At 29.0% G+C, this 23614-nt stretch overlaps 1 protein-coding gene across 3 annotated transcripts in view; it reads left to right on the top strand.

The window, feature by feature from the left end:
• LOC111635346 (xaa-Pro aminopeptidase 1-like) overlaps window positions 1–11907 on the top strand; it is a 132157-nt gene extending 120250 nt beyond the window's left edge. For all 3 annotated transcript variants that reach the window (XM_023380283.1, XM_023380284.1, XM_023380285.1), the window contains exons 17-21: window positions 3243–3347; window positions 8037–8108; window positions 8191–8267; window positions 8334–8432; window positions 11677–11907. In XM_023380283.1, coding sequence (XP_023236051.1) covers window positions 3243–3347; window positions 8037–8108; window positions 8191–8267; window positions 8334–8432; window positions 11677–11796 — 473 coding nt within the window. In that variant the 3' untranslated portion in view covers window positions 11797–11907. The remainder of the gene's footprint in view (window positions 1–3242; window positions 3348–8036; window positions 8109–8190; window positions 8268–8333; window positions 8433–11676) is intronic.
• The last annotated feature ends 11707 nt before the right edge of the window (window positions 11908–23614 follow it).

Below are 23614 nucleotides of genomic sequence, written 5' to 3'. Positions count from 1 at the left end.
ATTAAAATTAGTGATTACTATTTCCATTGAATTATGAAATTTAAATTACTTTTATATAAATATGTAGTAAAAATATTAACTGCAAAATCAAATACAGTGGAACCTCTATATTCATAATATTCAATATTCATCACATTTTGATGACTTTTCCCCCACCCCATATTAGTCAGTATTTTCTGTATTCATCGTCATTCCCAACATCGGTAGTGACATTACAATTGCATGCTCCTGCCAATCAGCTAACCATCTTAGCTTTATGTTGCCAATTTAGCTAATTTTTTGCTAGATTTAGTGGATTTATGAACAGTCTAGCTATGCAAATTACCTAAATTATAAAGGCCTAGCTATTTTTATAATGCTATCTAGCTATAAAAAAATCAAACAATTTTAATGGAAACAAATGATTTGAATATGTTTATTAAAATTTTTAGCTATAAATTTGAATTTTGAGTTGGCAACACTATGTCAGCTAGCTGTAGTTAATAAGTCTGCTCTGTGCAGTCTTGGTGTGTGTTCTTGGTTTCTCGCATTGATTATTTTCAAAAACTGAAGTTCCAATGTCTCCAACAAAGCACATGGAAGAAAAACAGTAAAAAAGGAAAGCTGTTAGAACAAAAATGGAGATTAAAAAAAAAGTTATTGCTAAGTCTGAAAATTGACAAAATAGAGAGGTTTCGGCTGAAGTTTTCATCTCTAAAATGTGAATGTTGGATGTTGAGCGCCGTCATCTTGTAAGCCTAGAAGTTTGACAGTGGCATTTGGAATGTCCAGAATTATTCCAATGACGTTCCAAATGCCATTGTCAAACTTCTAGGCTTACAAGACGGTGGCGTTCGACATTCACATTTTAGAGATGAAAATTTCAGCCACAACCTCTCTACTGTTTCCAACTTAGCCAAAGAATATATGCCGAGATCATAATTGGAATTACCTAATGTTTTAATTGATGGTATATCTTCTTCTAAACAATAATAACCTTACTCTTCTTCCCCTTCTACCACTATACTGTATTTATTTCATACAATAAAGTTTTACAAACAACAAAATTTTTATTCTTGTATTTTTTTTTTAGGATTGGGACAGATTAATTGAATATCAGTTATTTATTATGAGAGAAATTGTTTCTATATTTGTCATTTTCCATATTCATTAGATCCTTACAAACAAATTAATGAGGAATATAGAGGTTCCACTGTATCTTAATTGCAAAATCAACTTTTACTTATATCAAAAACAAAAGTAAATTGTATATTGTATAAGATATTTTTTGTACATTGCATTAATATGAAGTTATCATATTAATGCATGTATTGTCAATGCATAATGCCTATATCAGAATATACAGTCAATATTCTGTTTGTCAACATTTTTAACAATGCCATTTGTAAATTTTTCCATTGACTTAACATAGAATAACCTTCAATCCCTGATATCTTCCATTCTAGGTCAAATTTTAAAATTTTGTCTCCATCACGACACTTAAAATGTTTGTAAATCCAGAATATTGACTTAGTGGAATCAGGTATAATCATGGATAATGCTATCAATTGGCTAATACAGTGGAACCTTGGTTAACAAACTTAATCTGTTCCGCGACTCCGTTCGTTAACCGAAGCAATTTTTCCCATAGAAATTAATGCAAATGCAATTAATCTGTTCTAGTCTCCGAAATTTTTGTGATTTTATTTGTAATATAAAGTAATTTTCTTTGATGAAAATGTAAGAAAACATAGTATGTATCATTACAGCAACAAACATGTAAACTTTGTTTAATAAACTAGCACTGTACATACCTTCGTTGTTTGTAGTTGGTGGCAGAAAAGTGGAGATATACAAACCTTAATGCTTAGAAGGGGAATCCCTCCAAAAAATAATGGGTAGCACTTCATTGGAAGATTCTTCAAGTCAAAGTCTCTTTCAGTAAAAATACCCACCAGTGGCTTAGTGGTCTTCGTACCTTGAACATGAGGAGTTCGTTCGTGGGTTTGCACCTCGCTCAGACTGGCTGGCCATGTGGAGTTTTCCGGGTTTTCTCCACGTCTGTAACGCCTAAATAGGGGCCAATTTCCCTTAAAAACACCTCCCAGAAGGCATTCCCCTAGGCAGATCGCCCAAGTGTTGTGTTGCTATAACTTAACAAACAAACTCTTTCCGTAAGGAACAAGAAATTGATCTAAAGTTGATTGTCTTACTATTTTAATCAAAATTTTTCTCAAATGCGATAGCGCATTGTTGTTTATATTGCGTTGTCATTTTCTATTGCCACTATGACTTTTTTCTTTCTTGGATGCCATATTGATTAAATATATAAATCACAAAACTGAAAAAAGAAGCATAGCACAAACACTCGGAAAAGCAATGCTTAACTCACGCATGCCTAACACCAACTAAAATTTGACACAAAATACTGTTACGTTCGTTATCTGAATTTTGTTCGTTATCCGAGACAAATTTTTTGCAAAATAAAAGTTTGTTAACCGGGGTTCCACTGTATTATCATAATCAGTCAGTCCCAAAACACTAAGCAGAATTAGTTAAAATAACCCATCTATTATAATCAAACTTTGGCTATTGTTACCAAATAATTGTACTTGGGATAAGAATTCTTAGGAAATTTATATATTGTAAATGGACCATTTCTTCAAAAATTTACTTTTAATTGAAGCATATTTTTTATATACACGTGTGTGCAAAACTTAAGCAATGATGTAATTTTTAAGCAGACAACCATGAAATTGTAGGAAAGGACTTGTTGCAATCATTACAACGAACACCCAATTCAGTAGAAAGGTAATTCATATGCAGGAAGACAGCACATGTGACATGAGGGCACACAAAATGTGTGCAGTCAGCGCACGCAGTGCAAGACTACAATAAGAAGAAGGCTTTGATTCCACACTGTATGCATTCTATTCGTTTTTGTACTAGTATGCTTTCTTCATCCTTTAAAAACAAAATACTGTTTCTGTATTTTGAATTTCATGTCTCTCAGGTTATTTCTTGTGGAGTTATGGCCAAAAAAAAAACATTGTTTAAGTTTGCATTCCAGTGTATTATGTACCATGTGTGTGACAAGAATTCTCAGAAAATACATAAATAGATTGTAATGTTCGAGAGAAGAATGCTCTGGTTAAAGTAAAGCATGTGTTTATTTTAGCCGAATTGTAATATTAGTTATTACAGGAAAAAATTTAGAAAATTAATATTTATATTTGAAAAATTTGTTACATATTTTCTTATAGGTCAAATGCTTGATACATTAGCTAGGAAAGCTCTATGGGATGCAGGACTGGATTATCTTCATGGCACAGGACATGGAGTTGGATCTTACTTAAATGTACATGAAGGTAATATTTAAAAAACTTATATATTAAATATATGTGCATACTTGTATCTAATATCTATAACATATTTACATCCTATATTAGCGTGTGTGTGTGTCAGACAGACAGATGAATTAAAATCAAAATTTTGAACAAAGAAAGACATATTGGGCAAATAAAATAGTCTTGAAAGGTACAGAAAATATTTAGATAATTCCATATTTGCCAATCTTAGATTATAGATGACGATGATTTTGAATACAAAGGCTAAAAAATGAAAAAACAAAAGAAAATAAAAATTTGTAGAAAGATTTTCAACAAAATTTGCAGCGTTTTAAGCATTTATTTAATCTTCATTCTCTTTATCACAATTAGGACTGTGCTAAACTAAAAACTTGATATCAATATTGGATTTGATACTGAGATTCACTCAATATATTGATAATTGAAAAAATTTCAATAAATAGAATATTATCGATAATATTGTTTTAATAACTGAGCTATCAAACTGAAACTAATGTTTATGATATCACTATTCTAGATAAATACCAAAACTGATTAAATACTGACTTTTTATTGACAGTGCTGAATATTGATATGTGTTGCCATCAATAATTATCAATTTTTAACTCTTTTAACTTAATAATTTCTCCAGTTATCAGAAAATTGCATTAGTATGTTGAAAATTTTGGATTTCACCATTAATACTGTGCTCATAACCAATATATCAAACTGAAACTAATAAATGTTTTATATTGATATTGTAAACATATATCAGTTTCAGTTTGATATGTTATTGGCACAGCATTGATTATAATAATAGGCTTGTAATAATGGATTTTCCTACTAGACAGGTAGTAAAAATGTAGAATATAAAGTACATTGTATTCTACCATCCAATTACAAAGTAGTAGTGTCAGGGCTTAAAGTGACTCACTTTTTTCACTTTTCATAGCTCCTCTCTTTTTTAACTTTTTCTGAAACAAACTTGCTTTTTTCACTTCCTATGTGGAATTTATTTATTTATTTTTGTAAATGCATTCAGGAGCAAAATAGTGACTAGCACACCCCCATACTGCAATCTTCCAACATTCAAGCTGGAAGAAACATATAAATAAATACAATGAAGCCTTTAGTCCCAAGCAGTTGAGACTGATGCTGCCCCTCAGATGTCTTAATGTCAAAGTATTAGTGCTGAAAGTGTTGCTAGTGTGAGCAATGTTGTAGACTCAGTTCAGAACACCAATTATTGCAACAACCAGTGCTTCAACTTTGTAGTTCAAAAGATGGTGCTTACATTGCAGAGCTTATATGGACTATGAAAATGACAACCAGCAATTATTCATTTGTATCATGTTATGATATAAAGGAGACAGTCAATGCCAAGTGTGCAGACAATCTTCTAAAAGAATTCTTATTGTCACATCAAAAAATGAGATACTTAATCACTGAAGCTTTGGCCCCTATTTCTTTGATCAAATGGTAGATAATGCACAATGGTCATATTACAGCATTTCTTATGATGAGACTTGCAATGTAGAAGACAGAAAATAACTGCAAATACTGATTATATACTGGTCAGAGGGGCAACAGAAAGTTGTCTGCAGGCATCTCCAGACCTCATTTATCAGGTATACAGATGCTGAAACAATTAAATCAAAAATAATATTGGCAATTGAAGATGCCTATCTACCTTTTGATAAATTACTGATGATTGGATGCAAATGTAAACAAGAAAGTATTGCATCTCATAAATGAGGAAATTCTGACAACTCGCAAAAAAAGGCCTCATCAACATAGGGACTTGCAGCATTCATACAATCCACAATACCTTTTTGAAAGGCCTGAAAGAGTTGGGCAGAGATGATTGTGATCTCATCATAAGTAATACACAGCTTTTTTGATGGGTGGCCCTCTAGGAGGAATGAATACACAGAAGTTCAAGAGAAAATTAATATGCCATGCAACAAATTTATGAAGTATTCATCAACTAGATGACTGACGTTTGGTCCTGCAGCAAAATGACTGATCAAACAATAGGAAGGACTCATATTATACTTCCTAAAGCACATTCCTCAAGAATTCCAGCTTAATGAATGGTGTTTCATGTAAGATAATCTCAAAGTCATTGAAGTGTTCTACCATCAAAGCTGAACTCTTTGGGAATATCTAGTGCTGAACTATTCACAAAGTTTACTGGGCATTTTCAGTGCAGTGATCCTTTAATACATAAACTTTATAGTGAATTGCTAACTCTGGTGTGAAGAAAATGCAGTGTGATGAAGAGGAGAAAACAAGAGAAGTGCAGAAACTGCAGCATGACTTAAACAAAAGAAAATCATCTTTAATTACAAATTTTTTTTTAACAAGAAATCAAAAAATGTACCTTGAAATAAATGGCATTTGAAATTTCATATGTTATATGGAGACACATTCTGGTAGTTATATTACTTTTCCATTTCCTTTGCTGTATAATAGTAGGAATGCTGTACAAGGCACATGAAAACTTAATGCAGTCTTACTGGTCACTTTTCTAGAGTATAAACTCAGCCTAACTATTTTCATATTTTTTTCAGTCCAATTAAAAATCAGTCTAATACCATATACAATGTTATTGATACAAAATGTTTGTTTTTTTTAATAATGCCTCTTTTAGTTCACTTTAACACTATTAGCTTTCTTAGCTTTTTTTCTGTGTGAACTCTCTTTTTCACTTTTTTTCACTGCCATGACTGCTTTAAGCCCTTTAATGTTATAAAATGAAATAATTCAAGATTTGAATGGCTTCTAACCTGAGGCAGGCCTGTAAATTAGGCTGAAAATGCTTGTTTAAAGTATTCAGTGAGTGTTGGAAATGTATGAAAAGTGTTTGTTGTGCATTACAATATATGTCAAAAAATTGATTGTTTAGAGATATTTTCTTCAATTTCATTGAGACTACATTAAATATCACCAGAAACATTTGACTCAATGTTTCTGGTGATATTCTAAAATACTCAAAGATCTTGTTTGATTGACTAAGAAGTTTTTGAAATATGAAATAATGTGTTGTACTTTCCATTTTTTTTCCTTTTTCATTTTGTTCATATATTCTATTTTTTCATTTATAAGTATGTTCCATTTAAAGTATGTTGTAATAATAAGGGCTTTCCAAGTAATATAAATCATCTATGTCAATATAGATGCATAGAATACGTATTTGGATAAGTATGTAGAATACGTACTCATCCAAATACGCATGTCCTATAACTTGATATAGATCTGATGTATCTGATCTGTTCAAAGAAACAGATCAAAACAGATGAACAAACCTGTCAAAAATTTTTTGTCATATGCATCCACTGTAACTATACTCTTAACCACTTGGCCATTCAGTTGACATTGATACTGAATATATTATTGCCAATGTGAAAATTGTGTTGAGAAAGAACTCAATGTTTCTAGACTTTCAGATTGGCTTTCTTATACCAAAGTGTGGAAAATCTTGTAAATCTACCATATTTTGAGACAAAAATTTCATACATTGTACTTTTTCATAATCTTATCAGAAATTTAAAACTTCCATTGAAATTCTCATATTTCAAGCAGTTTTGAATTCAAAGAAAATGTCAACATTAGAGAGCAAACAATTTCTAAAAAACCTAAACCCTCCATGGGATTTTTAGTATTAGTCATAAAGCCATGTTTGTGAAGACAATGCATAAAAAGGAATTATATTATTATCTCAAAAATGTGGAGAACTTCTAACTCAGATTGACAACTGCTTTAAAACATAGATTCTCAGCCCAAAAGATGAAGAATTGGCAACTATATAATTCTATCTCTAGTTTTGTAGAAATAATAATTGTCATGGTATTGTTCTGTGCAATTCTATATGATTAATTTGTCATTAATGGTAATGAATTTGTGATGTCCTGGACAGGTCCAAACCTACACTAGAATTAGTGTAAAAATTATTATTTTTAAAGACAGAAAAAAAAATAGTAGAAAAAGTCATAGAGAAATGTGAGTCCTAAGATCATCCATCTCCAGTTGGGAGATCAGATTCACATCAAGTTTGACCTCTCCTGTGATCCAAGTTGGAATCCTGTTACATTGGTAATAGGCAGGTGACTACTTGGAAAGTGAGGATGAGGGAGAGCGACCAATCAAAGTTGGCAATTAAGGGTGAAACTTATAAAAACCCTTGTGTTCAAAGACACAACATGCTCATAAGTGTCAAGACTCATACAGCATCAACAGAGTGTGTCATCATCATCATCATCGTGGCCGTCAGTGGCGTCATCTCCCTCTATGACAAATTCTACAGAGTTCAACATGTGACTAACCATTCAACATTAACTTGTCGCTGCCTCAGGGCTGCCCAACAGATGAACCAGTGAATATCAAAGGAAAACAGTTTGTCGAGATATATTGGGTCATTTGTTTGCTTTTGAGAAAGGACTCATCCTTTCCATCGTAAGAAAACCTTTGTTTTTCTTACAAAATGCCTTTACAAAAATTATTTATTATCTGTGCCTCCATCTCCACCACCATATGTAAAAAGGACTCTTTGCTATTCTGATAGGAAATTAATGATTCCCTCTTTTCAGTCCCTTCACAAATCATTCAGTGACAAAATATGATACATTTTTATGTCTGTTATGTAGGTTAAAAATTAATATGCAGTCATTATATTATAAATTGATTAAACAAAATTATTGAATTTTGTAGGACCGATGGGTATAAGTTGGAAGTATCGTCCCGATGATCCTGGCTTACAAGAAGGCATGGTTTTATCTAATGGTATTGCAAATACATTATTATTATTTTATAAAATTGCCTTATCCATACATACATAGTAATACAATATTAAATTATAATTTAGAACCAGGTTATTATGAAGATGGCCAGTTTGGTATCAGAATAGAAAGCCTTATGATTGTTAAAAAAGCTGATACAAAAGTAAAAGAATTTCTTAAAATTTTTATTTGTAATTTTTGAATTAATAATTATAATTATAAATTTCAGTATAATTTTAAAGAACTTGATTTTCTGACATTTGAAATCATCACATTAGTACCTATCCAAACAAAATTACTTGAGCCATCTATGCTTACTGCAGAAGAGGTAGATCTTTATATATTATTTATTTACTAGATAAGTTTTTTTTATCATTTATATTAAGAATTTAAAGAGTTTTCAAGACATTAGTTATTAATACCAGGGCTGTGGAGTCGGAGTCAGAAGGAATTTCTGGTTAGAGGAGTCGGAAAAAATGTGCCAACTCCAACTCTGACTCCCACATTTTAAATTTACTTTAGTTTTTTTATTTAAATGAAAGAAAATTTATTATGTTATTTATTAATTTTTTTAATTTTTTAAAATCTTTTTGTATTTTGTTATAATTCATTTATTTTAAATACAAAATTTATTAAATATGTAGTATTCTTTGTAGTACAGTAAAACCTTGATTATCCAGACTAATTGGGGATGAAGGTAATACGGATAAGGAAAAATCCGGATAATCGAAACAAATACTTTAATTTGTCTTTTAATGATAATACAACACGTTTTCTTTTCTATGACATATCTGTAATATTAAAAGTAAATACTGTATTTAAACCGTGATCAAATTTTCAAGAAACAAATGTTTGTATTGAATTTGGACTACTACTGACCAGCACTAACAGACTACCTATTGTTTAAAAGGCCCTCTGGTGGCGCAAGAAGACAGATTTTATAAAATAAAAAGCAGTTGAAACTGACTTTTATGAATAAAAATTTGACAAATTATTTGTTGTTTTATGACAAGTAAAATTTTTTCGTTGCATTCGCGGCTTTTAAGTAATGCATAAACCTTCGAGGCGTGAAGCCCTTCGGATTGCGAGGCATAGGTGGTGGCCCACGCCTTACGCCGCCCTTGGTCATAGAAATGATGTAATTTGAATATAAATTATTTATAAATACGTATGTCAAGTTATATTTTTATTATGACGTAAAATATATTTAAGAGTTTACGACCACTGTGCTGGGTGAGACGTTGTTGAAACAAAAAAAGTTATGCATTCCATCACATACATAAACAGTGTTGTAATTCGCCAAGTGCAAATCAGCAAATTCGTAAAAGTTTTGTTTATTTTGAACAATCCGGATAATCGAGGTTCTACTGTATTTGTGTTTAGTAGTTAAATTATTTTGATCCAATTGAATTTGAATATTTTTGAATCATTCCTTTATTATCCCTGCTTTAAATAAGTACTCTATTTTTCTGAATGAGCCAGATTAATTGATCGGAGTACATATTTTTCTTTTCTGAACAAGAGGTTAAAGTAGCTAGCTAGATTGCACACTTTTTAGTTGGACTAACTCTTCTGGAAGGGTGAAATTGAAGTGAAATGCTGTTGAATATATGTAGATGTAGAATTTTATTGCCCCCTTTCTCCTTGTATTAAATATTTGTTAAAAATTAATTTTTTTATACAAATAAATATTAATGTAAGTTAAATATTAAAAATACTAACTATAAAAGTATTTGAGTAAATGCCCTAGGCTCCTTTCAGAATTCAGAGTCGGGTACCCTCTATGAGTGCCTCTGCCCTCCCATAAAATGACTTGGTATTTAATTTTGCCAGAGTCAGCCTACTAAAATTCGGTAAAAAACACTCCCAGAGTCGAGTGTTTTTTTACCAACTCGACAGCCCTGATTAATACACAATTTAAGAAATGTTAATTTATTTTAATTTCACATTTAAATCTTAAATATCTGTAGAAAAATGTAAAGAAATGTTCATTATCAACATTACATTAATTGCAGTATACAACTAGGATTTCATTTGTTTTCAGTACCTGCAAATTGAGCAAGCGAGATTTATGCTTAAATCTAGAGTTTATTTAGTTTCAAATAGAAGCAACGATATCTGATTTAGCAGTTGATTTTGGAAACAATTCCTTTGAAACTTTGCTTTGAAACGTAATTCAGTTGGTATGTAACTTTTCAGCTTATTCACTATTGTCAGCTAGCAATGTTTTCAAATACAACAAATGAATAAAGAGCTGTTAAGCTGGAGTTGAGACTCCATTGTCTTGTTAAATTGTTTAAAATTTGAAGAATATTCAGCAATTATGTAACATGTTTGTTTACAATTGTAAACAGAATCAAACTGCTGCAAATGCATTGAAGCATTCAAATCTGGCTTAAATCTATGGCAGAGTTTGTCTGTGATATTCCTCGAGGACACAACAGAATTCTGACAAGGATTCCAAATAGCTTACGACACACATGGATCTGGACCTGTCATCTGGACCAAATTTGGTCAAGATTGATCTAACAGTTTTGGGGGCTTATTTAAATCCAATGACATTTGAATTTACATTCAAATGACACTTTTCAAATTTGAATTTACATTCAAATGTCATTGGACACAAGCTTTGCTCACTCAGCTCAATAAAGCAAAAATGTTTGTGTTAAAAATTAGCAACCAAAACAGAATGTCAAACTTTTAATTCTATTTCTTGTAGTTACATTATTTGTCTGGGGGTTCCAAACCTTTAGAATTTTTACTATTGCATTGATTAATATAGTTAATATCAAAGTCCTTTAAAGTAGTGACCTAGTTTTGAATATGAATATAAAAAATTTTAATAAATACAAAATTTGATATTAAACAAAATTTAGTGTTTGTATTACTATGATAATATAATACTGTATTAAAGACTTTGATACTAAATCCAACAATAGAATAAAACATGTTAATCCAATTTATAATTAGCCAATATTTTTAGTAATTTAAACTTTTATCATCAAATCTGAAAACTGATAGAATATCATTTCTTGGTTAAGAAATTTACTAGAAACTTGGACCAGAATTAGTACATTGAAGATTTATGTTATTTTTGTTTTATTATTTGTTTTATTTTAATTTTTATATATTCTTCCATTATTTTTCTCTTGTAAAAAATTTTTGATTTAAAATTTTTATGTTCTATTCATGGAACATTTACGTTCCGTTTTCGACCTGAGGATGGCCTATTAATTTGGCTGAAAACATTTGTTTTTTACAATTATATTTATTTCTCGGCAAAAAAATGTGTTTTGTTTCTTTTTATTTAATTGCTGAGTGCTTTTGATATTGAATATCATTTCATTACTACTGTAGGTCAATGACAACTGTTCTGATAACTGAAATCTGTTTTCCCAATAAAATTTCCATTACATAGTGTATTCAAAGAAAAATAAAATTAAAATGTGTAATTTTTATGGACAAATGATTTAAATTAATTAAATAACTAAATTAAATGATATATTAATATAAATGTTTTAACATCTGTTTTAAAATGATTCAAAAATTTAATTTATAAAATATTCTTTTAGTTTGAGTGGTTGGATAATTATCATCAGCTCTGCAGAGATGTTATCGGTAAAGAATTAAAAAGACAAGGAAAGCTTCAAGCCCATCAATGGTTATTGAAAGAAACTCAACCACTAGGATAAAAGATTAGAAAAATTTTTAAGGGAAATTTTGAATAAATAATTTTCGGTATTTTTATAAATTTTGTAATAATAATAATTGTAATTGTAAATCAGTTTCTTTGAAATGTTGTGTGTGTGTATATATATATATTAAAAATATTATTTTACCAGTTAAATAACGTTATAAATTATTGGTAAATAACTTAAAATAATATTATTGTAAAAAATAAACATATCAAATTCGTCACATTTATTTAGTTGTTATATTTTTTATGAATAAGTATTTGTAAAAAAATCTCATTAATTTGAATTTTTAATAATATTTTATCATCATTTAATAAAAGATAACAAATATATTAGAATTAAAATCTTTTATTCAAAATGTATTAATGTATTTTTTTTATAAAATTTGATATATTATTATAATATATAAATATTTATTAAATATGTTGCATATATGTAATAAAAAAATGGAGCATGTTCAGTTAAGCCTTTTAGGATAATNAATATTTGATAATATAAATTTCAAAAATAATTAGCATTATACCTCATATAACTCAAAATAATTCACTAAGGCCAATTTCTTGATATGCATTACTTAATATATTCATTTCCTTTAATAAATAAGATTTTTTTCAGTTTAATATCAACTGTGTGCCGTCCTCGACTTTTTAGATACTTTACTTTCAGATAACTTGCTCTTATGCTATAAATCATTTTTCACACTCAAAATTAGATTTTTGTATATTTTTAGCTGACTAAAAAAATTTTAAGCTGTCCTGTAGACACTTTCTGCTAATTTTGATAACAAAAATAATTTGAGAAAATTAATGTTTTTCTGTTTTCAGTTATAGCTTAAACATTTAATTTAAATGAACTCCCTGTACTGCATAGTGAAATGATTTAAAAATTTTGAGTATAATTTATAATAATAATTTAGTGAAAAAATTAAATAATAATGAAATAACAAAAACAGTGGGATTAAATTATTTAGAACAGCTAACAATAAAATAAAATAAGTCACATTAATTGGTTTGTGAAATTTACATATTTATAGTATATTCCAGAATAACAAACGACCTGATGTGCTGGATCTTGAATATGTATTGCTACACTGCCGTAGCTAAGCAATGATAGGATAATGTCAGTAAGCAATAAAATAGAATTGAATAAAAACTGAAAATTTCTTCCAAAAATGTCAAATTTCAAATAGATTACAACAATTTAAACATGTAATTTTTCTAATACATGTCCTTACACTATATATTATGTTCTGCTTCATAACATGTAACTATTTTTCTTCCTATATATATATATATATAGGTAGGAAGAAAAATAGGAAGAATGTTCATTAGCTCTATATATATATAGAGCTAATGAACATTCTTATTATGGGAAAGATTTATAATAGTAGAGGAAAAGGTGGTATTATGGAACACTGCAGGTATTATGGAACCACTCCATTTCGAACTGATGATAAAGGCGAATTGTAGCGGATTGTGGCTGAACTGAACTAGGCAGACATCCATAGCAAGGGGAAAACCCATTTCACTTCAGTTAAATGGTTGTCCGTAGTGAATCAGCAAATTTGTCTTTTTCAAAATTCGAAAGTTTTGAATGCTAAGTGAATTTAATTATTTTTAAAACTTAAATTGTGTACTTGTAGGTTCACTGGTGCATGTATTCTGTTCCAGAGACTTAGTGGTACATATTAATCTGTGTGATGTTCACGTTTTTTTAAAATTGGTGTTGACAGACATAAGTTAATTCAAGATGGTGATTTCATTGGTGCTTTTAATATGGAACCCAACTCCTCCAAACTCTCTATTTGCAAGCAGACATTTGTCCGGAGCAATTTGTGAAAAAGACACTAGGTAGAAAGCCAATTCTTCCTGAGAATATCGAAAAGAACTGCTGGAATATATATTGTTGATGGGGGTCATATTTTTCTATTATAAAAGCATTTTTTCAATAAAATACATTGGAATAAATGATTTTATAATTATTTAACATTCTTTGTACTTTCCTATTTGTTTTTGGATACATTAAAGCATTTTTGAAAACATACAGTAAGGTTCCATATTCCACCCGATTTTCTCTAAGCCTACTTTCTGACTTTTTGTACAAAAGCCTTCAAAAACCATACTTATAGTTACACTAGCGAAAAATCCAATTAGGAACATTTAGTTTAATAGTTACCAGTACTTTTCGCACAAAAAATGTGGGTGTAGTTATGATACCTTGTTTACAATTCACTAAAATGAAAATGGGGTTCCATAATACCACCTTCTCCTCTATTAATGAATCAATAATATAATGTGTTTTTTTTAATCTATAATGTAAAAACTCCCTACCTTGATATTCACACAGCTAATTTTTCAGAAAGAAAGAAAAAGAAAAAAAAAACATTTTTGGTCTACTTCTAAAATCTGCTTTGGGTCACAAATTGATGGAATGGCCAACAATGTTTGAATATGTCAAACATAGAAGAGCTCACATGTAAATTTAAATTTAAAATTCTCTTAAATTGACCGATAGGATGCGTCCAAGTGTAAAAGTCATAAAGTGGTTTTCATAATGATGTATCAAAAAGGGCCTGCCATGCTTGTGAAATGCATTTCTCTCCTCAAAGTTTATACATTGTCCCTGCTTCTCTGCTTAAAAAATCTCAAGTGCCTCTAGTACCTTGAGTTGGTCTGGGTTTGCCATCATTCTAATTAATGTAGCCCATTGTGAATCATGTTTAACTTCCTCCTCCTTGCATTTATCGAGAGGGCAGTGGTTTTGCAAGTATGGTGGACCCAGTTTGATATGTCATTATAAGAACTGTTTGATTTTTACACTCAGATGTATCCTATTGGTCAATTTCAGAGGATTTTATATTTGAATATATGTGTGAGCTCTTCTACATTTGACACGTTCAGACATCAAAACATTAGGTATTCCATCTATTTGAAATTTGTGACCTGAAGCAAGGTCTTAGAAGTAGAAAGAGAACTTTTTTTTTTTTTCTTAAATTAGCTGGGTGAATATCAAGGTAGGGATATTTTACTTATATTGTATTGATAGTATAGCCCAGTTTTTGGAGTTCAGAACATTTTTTTAAAATCTTTATTATTATTGATATTAAGTACCTTTAATTTTTTTTTTTCTGAATTTTACCGTTATATTTTAGAAGCATAAAATTTTAGTTCTATTAAAGAAACAATACAAATCTTCATAATTTATGAAACTAGGTACCATATTTATCACTTGAACAACCGCTTTTTAAGGATATCAAACCTTTGACTTCCAACAAACAAATTTTTGGCTATCCTTAAAAAGCAGTTGTTCAAATATAAACAATAGTAAACAATACAAATAATTTATTAAAAGTTTACTGTAACCTTTTTCCTTTTAAAATGCTTAAGAATAGTGAAATTAAATTTTCTTCCATTTAAGTTGTTAATAAGAATGTAAAAGAAGCATCACATCTGTTTATAAAGATTTTTGTCAAGTCATTTCTTTTGTCAGTTTTTTAAAAATTTCTTTTGATTTAACATTTCCTTTAAAACATTATAATTCTTACAGAAATTAATTGGACTTTAAAGGAACTCTTAATATAAAGAAAGCAATAAATTATTGAAAACTTTTTCTTTTCAAATTATAATTTCTGAGAAATTTCAAATTATATTTTTATATTATAAAATTTAAAGTATTGCTAATGTGATTTTATTATGATTTATCAAATTATTTTAATACGGCAACATATGATTGTGTCATCCTGTGATTGTCAGCATAAGGGATTTCTGTTAGAGATTGACAAACGATCCAAATCAAACTGATTTGTTTTTCAGTAAATAAATTTTATAGCAGTTATGGGGCAATAACTAATAACTTTTTCTCGTCATAGAGAATACTTTCAATAATTTAAAAATAAGCCATTTTTAAAGTGATTTTTTTTCCCTCTTTAAATGGAAAAAATCCAGCAGCAAGTTGCTTAACTTTCCTGGCAACACTTGAGGTGCCATCTGTTATGATATTTTATTAAAAATCTTTTTATTTTTAACAATTATAAAATGACAAAAAGCTTAATTTTGAGAGTAGGGATGGGTTTTATAAAAAATTGTAAGTGGTAATAACTTGTAAAATTGCCATTAATTCTGACCCTATTGGAGATATGCATGAGCCCCATTATCTTCTCCATCCCCTTGACCTTTAATTACCAAATTTAATAGCCTCAATCCCCCCTAATAAACAAACCTCCCTGCAAAATTTCAGAAATTTTTAATAAAAATCACAGGAATTATTAAGCTTCAAAGAGTGAGCAAAATCTTGACTCCCCCCATACAAACATCCATCCATACATACATACAGAAAAATCCCTCAATTTTTTTTACATGTGTCCTGAACCCAAAAATGTAAAAATCTTGCATGGTGATGTTGGTGTTTGACTGATTGCCAACTTTCCCTCTGTTATATATATAACATCCAGGAAAGTAAAAATAGCAGTGTAGTGAGCATTCTGATGCATATGATCACTATTTCACAATTATATGATTTGAAAGAAAAATTATGTTCTATTAAAGAAGTATGATCTTCACTGAAAAATAATAGCTTGCTTTCTTGCAATTGAGATGCTTTCACCCCAAATTATCATAATTTGTTGTGAATAGGAACAGAATTACTTGAAAATTTTGTATGTGCCTGACAAAGAAACTAACCAACAAATCAGAAATTTCTCAATGCTGTCTTTTTGGACATTATTTTTCAAGGTACAGACATTGTTCAGGTTGGCAACACTGTTGTAGATGCCATTGCACATTACAGTGATTGAATACATGCTTTTGACATTAAGTCATTGATCTCTTTTTGCGACATAATTATTTTGAATTTGTGGGTCAAGTAGAAACTACAAGAAAAATGGCCATTTCTATTTGTCTCGTCAACGTTTTTCGATACCAGTGCTTTAAAGTGTGAAGAAGTTAAGATCTAGCTCCAAAGTTGCTAGAAAGATTTATTTATAATTTCCATATTAGTTTTATTTCAGCGAGGACACACAACTTAAACTTGATGACTTCTCTATAGTGAAGGTGTATGGAAAGTAAAAGGACACAACAGACTACATTGCCAAAGTCTGTCAAGTTGTAAATGGTGAATATGTGGTGCTCTATAGTACAACACCATGGGCAAGATTTTCACAGGTATGGGGATGTTAAGAAACTTTGTCCCATTATCAACTTCATCATTTTCAAAAACGAGTTTTTTCAGTGACTGAAATGATTTGATTTTTTTGAAAGCTCTTTCATTTTTATTTATTTAATCAATTTTTTAGATTATCCAAACAACTTGAGTAGTGATTTTTTTTTTCTTTTTGTATAAGTTCTGTAAAAGGCATAAAATAGAAACAATGAATTTTAAGTTACCGTTTCTTGATTTTTTACTTGATGATTGTTTTTAGTTCTATCTACAGGTGTAGATAGAACTAAAAACAATCAAGTAAAAAAAATGAGGAATTTGATTACTTCACATATTATCTACTGAAGTTGTTAAGGTGGATGACACTGATTTTTAAGACAACTTACTAGGTTATGTCAGTAATATTATCAGAGTTACATCATTTTGACGGAGAGGTTTCTATTTGTCCAAAAGTATGGTATTCAGTACAAAACTAGCATTAATTGGTTTTTAATAATTACTTTTTTTTTAAGAGTTAATATAATAAATAGAAATCAATTCTTATTATTTATATAAATATCAGAATATTTATTCTTAAGCAGCACATCTCTGGATAAACTTTATACTACAACATATATATAATGATTCCTGATTATTAGATCAAAAGTAGATGTTTATATTTTTTTTGTGTAAAAGTATAATGATAACAATTACTAATCAAAGTATTTACAAAATATTATTTATGGTAAGGTTCTTAATGAAGCCAAAATTATTCAAAAAGCAATATTAGTTTTTCTTGTGTTCAATGATAGAAATTCTTATTATGCTTATGTTCTTTTTTATCTCTAAAACAACATCAAGCTTTATACAATTTTTACAAAAAAAAAATGATAGAATAACCTGTAGATTGGTGATGAGCGACCTTTTCTGGATGCAGGTTTTTTACAGACGTGTGGGCTTTTGCCCTGCTGAATGCCAGCATACTCCACAACTGAGGATACGACAGGTTTGAAAATAATATATGCCAGTGATGTGCAAACTTATAATGTGTATTTTAACCTTGTCTTTTTGCCAGTCTAATTTAGTTCTAACATCCTTTGTTAGAACTAAATTAGACTGAAGGTGGCGCAAGACAGAAAACAGGAAACATAAAACCGTGTCTCCATCCAAAGTCTTGGGGGTGGCATATTAGGATCTCATAAGCCCCAGGACACTCACAACTACAAAAGATAAATTAGTGATTACAAATTTAAAGTCTACATTATTGGATAAATCGACACTTGTCCTGAGAAAATAAATCTCTTTTTCCATTTGATATTTTGAATAGAGAAGGATTAGGGGAGATAATTTATTACTCAATGCAATTTGCTTTTTCTAAGTGAATCTTCAAAACTTGAATACTTTCATATTAGACTATTGGGGATTCAAATTTTGATGTGGACTAGGTATAAGGAGTGTGTTTTAACAAACATGTTACTATTTTCAATAGCATTATTTGCTATTTAAAATTGATTATTATATATTGAATATTACAGAATCTTTCAAATTAAAAAAATTAACAGAAATTTGCTGCTTTTTTATAGTAATAATTAGTGATGTAACGAATATTCGGTTACTATTCGGTATTCGGCCTATTTTTTGCTATTCAGGCGAATACCTAAAAACAGGAGTAAGAAATAACAAAAACACAGTAAATTAATCATTTTGGTATTTAGATTTAATGTTATCGGGTTAGTGTTGTTTGTTTATATTTATTTATAACTTATAACATGCACAAAATTAAAAAAAAAATAATATTAGTCACATGTATTTACAATTTATAATTACAAATATCAGCACACATACACACCTATTCGTTCGAGAATCGTTGCACACATCTGAGGGTCTGACCCTGCCTATCCTTCTTAAGTGCTCATCTTTGCTCTTTCCTTTCTCTTTCCTCTATCTCTCTAGTCCATGTATGCCTATGCATACATCATGATACGTGTTCATGATACTTTCAATTTGTTAGTTTTCTGTCGTAGTTTTCTATTTTTATAATTACATAACTCATAGCCTGGTGATAACAGAGAAAAGAGACAGACAGGACGTCAGTATATGTCACAGTTATGATTTCACAGATTCGAGCCCGAATGGTCCCAGGCTTTCGCCCGTGCACACTAAGTGACTTTCATTACAAGCATTTAGCTTTCCGAAGTCTATGACAACAATTGTTTGGCATTGATGGCTGCGAATTTCGCGCCAATAAGCTGCTTCGACTTGTTCAATTATGTTATCAACTCAATGTCATATTTATTTTCACATTTTCACTTCACTGTCTTTCTGTGTTCTTTTTCCGTTATTTACATGTGTAGGTCATTTCATTGTTATTCACATTTGATATCATCATTTATTACATACTGCCATGACACACTTGTCTGTCTGCTACAACTGTCAAGAATTAACGGGATTGGCGAAGCATAGTGACAGTGGGCCAATGGAGAGCAGGGTCCTTGCCATAATGTGGTTTGCACGCCAATTTTCGTATGTGCGTTAATCAAGCTGAATAATTTGGCCGAATATACTATTCATTGCAACACTAGTAATAATGAAATGAAATTGAATCTATAACCTTATAGAAGAAACATTTTTAGAAGGAAATAATGAATATTTAAAATAATTTCCCTCAAAGATTAAAGTAATATTTGATTTTCTTTATATTACTATTTAAATTTTTAGAAACTATTTGAATTTCAAATTAGTGAGATTTTTTTAACATTAAGAATTTTGAATTTATTCAAATAATATATGTTATATCTTAATGAAATTGTCAATTTGTTCATTGTAAAAATTAATTCTTAAGCACTAATCTGAGCATTTCAAACTTTATAAAATATTTTATTTCAATTGTATATTGATTTATATTATATGTTGTTAATATTTGATATTTGCTCAATTTTACTTTGAATATTAGATAAATAAATTATAATTATTGCAAATAATTTTAACCCGAATTAAACCCAAATAAAACAAAAATGATTTAATTACTAATTTATATTTTCATTCTGAACTTTATACAAAAACTTATTTTTAATTATAATAGAAAATATTAAAATATTGTTAAATGACATGCTGATTTAATAGTTTAATATTTGGAAGACGTTTATCTTGAATGGAATGAAAGATGATTTAAAGCAGCGGTCTGCAACCTTTCTGACCTCACAGACCACTAAACTCTCAATTTTGAATCCCACGGACCACTAGTGAGGTTGAGGCCAAAGTTTTAAACACAAAAATGTGTATGTTGGATGCTTAGCACTGCTTTCCTGTAAGCCTAGAAGTTTGGCAATGGTGTTTGGAATGTCAAGCATGATTCCACTATCCAAACACCATTGTCAAACTTCAGTGCCGATTTCCTGTAAGCCTAGAATGTCCAACATACATGTTTTTGCATTTAAAACTTCGGCCTCAACCTCACTACTATGATGATTTCTTTTAAACAATACAAAATCTGTAGAATAATGATCATAAAAGTTCAATTTTACTATATTAATATGAAAAAAGCAACTAAGCATTTTGCATTTCTTTCGTAATACTTCAAGTAACCTTCAGTTGATCATTGTCCAAATTTTCTCATGGACCACCGGTTGCCAATCGCTGATTTAAAGGACTTGAGCGTTGTTCGTTAATTTTCAAATGTGAAGATATTTTTTCAAACTTTTTATCCTGTTTATGATTTTTTTTCATTGTTTTAGTAATTTTAACTTAATAATTTAAACATCATTTAATTAAATTTATCATCAGATAATTTCTTTAATGAAGTTTAAAATTATGTTTTTAAACTAAATATCTTCCATGTTTGTAGGATGGGCTTGTGACATTCTATAATTGTCTAAATATCCCTGGAGATAACAACTTTAGAAATGCTTGAACATTTGTTAACATATGTTCCATTCATTTTATACTTCAGCGAATATTTTTCCTTTTTGTTTTTTTAATTTTGGAATCTTTGTTAAATCCTTTTGTAAAATATTTTCATCATCAAAAGAGTGAGGTAATAACATATCAATACTAATTTGAATTAGTGCAACCAAAATTACTGAAGTGTAAATATTTTCATCATAATAAACTTTATGAAAATGATTTAAATTACAGAAGTTTTCAATTTTTTTGTTTTAAATTTGTTTGAATAAAGTATATTTCTTTCTAATACCAAAGACCATAAAAAATAAGACTTAAATTATTATTAGTAAATTATACAACAGTTTGCATATTTGAGATTTATATCATTTGTAAACAGAATAAACTTATTTGGGTTTATTTGTGATTTTATAAATCAACCTTTAATAAATTTTAATTAAAATAATAACTAAGTATCTATTTCTACATGAATTCTTTAAGGACAATCTTAACATTTAATAATACATCAAGTTATTTAATTTGCAATCTCCAGATTTTGTTTTTATTTTCTAACTTACATAAAAAAAACTTTTTGTTCAGTTGGTAGAATAATTTAATAATTAAAATAAGAGATGAAATATAACAATTTTCTTTTAATAATAAATTATCAAATAATTTTATAAAGCAGAAATCAATTTCAAGAAATACTTTACATCTAAGTTTTTGAACAAATTTTTATAGCAAAATATCACAAAGATTTAATTTATATTAATATATTTTCTATTTTTTTTTAAATTAATGCAGAGATATAAATTATGAAAAGTTTTTAATTAAATTGGTACAAATTCAGTTAGGTCTTGCAAAAAGGTGACAAAAATTATGCAACTTAACAAATAAGACAATGTAAACATTAATTGTTGCATTTTTTAAAACATGCATAGGGTGAAAAATTACTTTCCTCACAATTCGTCATTTTATTACATGGCTTATAAATAATAGAGTTTTTAATATTACAATAAATGACGGAATGACAGTGTGTTTAATAGTATCATATTTAATTTTCTATCGTAATATCTCTGTTTGAAAATAATTGTCGTATTTAATATTTTTATTTTGTTTTGAAGTGGTTCTCACATTTTAGAAAACCACAATGCAAAAACATAGTTTTTTATGTATATTTTTACATAATATTTTGTAGTTTTCTTGAAATTTTTTTTTCTTCCCAAAGGTTTTTTAGTTATTCGATTATCTTAGAAGAGTTAAATGCAATCAAAACATTAGGTTATATTTTTAAACAAAATTAATTAATTTTTCAAAATATTTGAAATTTTCAATGTAAATTGACATGCAAACATATTCAAACATAAACAATCTGAACTGTTTTCAATATAGTTTTGAACTTGTATATTTCTTTTAGAAAAATTTTCTGTGAGAAAAAAAAATATTTACTTTTTAGTAATAAAAAAATTCCAGCAACATCATTTAAAACTGCATGTGGTGCCATCGATTGACATTTTATTAGAAAGCTTTTTATATTATTAATTATTAAAAATGGTAAAAATTTTCAGGGTAGAGACAAATTTTATAGAAAATTATCAATGTTAATAATGAGTAAAACCTTTATTAAATCCAATACCACTGGAGATACAATATGTGATCTTTCTATCTCCTCACATCTTTGACCTCTAACCACCAAAATTTTAGAAATTTTTGACAGAAAGCACTGCTTCAAAATGGCTGAACAAAATTGTGCCCCCCATTCATGCATCAACATCAATGCATACAGAAAAAATTTCAAGGTCCCCAAGTCCAAAGATGTAAAAATCTTGGAAACCATTTTTTGATCAATGGCCATAATTTTCTTCTGTTATATATAACATACGAGAAAGTAAAAAATGTGATGAAATAAAATAATAAACTATCTTTGTTACAATAAAAGAAAATTATTTTTAAAAAATATTAATTGATTATATTTCATTTGTAAGGCTACCTCTTTTTGAATTTTCAATAACTATTAAGATATAATTTATTTAGAATTATATTTATTTTAGAAAATTGTAATAAAAAACAAATTACAGATCTTTAAGCAAAAGAAATGCTATATAGTTTAAGAAATCAAAATGATTCGCTTGATCAAATATTTTATGAGATATAAAAAGTATTTAGATCAATTACTTAAAAGAAATTCTTCAAATTTCTTATTTTGAAATTTTTAACAAAAAAAAAAAAAAACATTTGAAAATCGTTCTGAATCGATTAACGAGGATTCGGCACCGATTCTATCTCTCAACCACTAGTACTCGCTTTTCATAGCACCACTCCCCCGTGACACGCGTCGTCACTGTCGTCAGTCCGTCGGAAGCTCTCGAATGACGCCGTCGTCGGATGTTTCTATGAGGTTTAATTCGCTTTCGACGCAAGACAATTTGGCGTCTTCACCAGTGCTTTGGCTATGACGTATAGTTTGTTGTTTCGAGTAAAAGAGTTAGAAGCGAATTATCTTCTCAAAGTTATGTAAAAATTTTGTGGCTCTTTAAAAACTTTGAAATTTTGTAAATTGTAATTTTTGGCTCTTCCGACTCAAAAGGTTGCCGACCCCTGACCTAGGCGATCACAAGATACGGGGCGCCAGCCTTACTCATAAACAGAGAAAAGACAGATCGTTAAATCTTTTCGAATTTTTACTCTCGTAAATATTGTTTACTTTAATATTAAATAAACATTATTTCAATAGTATAGTAAATATATTTACTATTTTAATTTACGTGGATTATATGTTTATCTAATGAATTACAAACAATAA

Source organism: Centruroides sculpturatus, unplaced genomic scaffold (assembly GCF_000671375.1).
Source record: "Centruroides sculpturatus isolate CEXI.00-Female unplaced genomic scaffold, Cexi_2.0 scaffold784, whole genome shotgun sequence".
Lineage (NCBI taxonomy): Eukaryota > Metazoa > Arthropoda > Arachnida > Scorpiones > Buthidae > Centruroides > Centruroides sculpturatus.
This window is presented reverse-complemented; position numbering and strand designations above follow the sequence as displayed.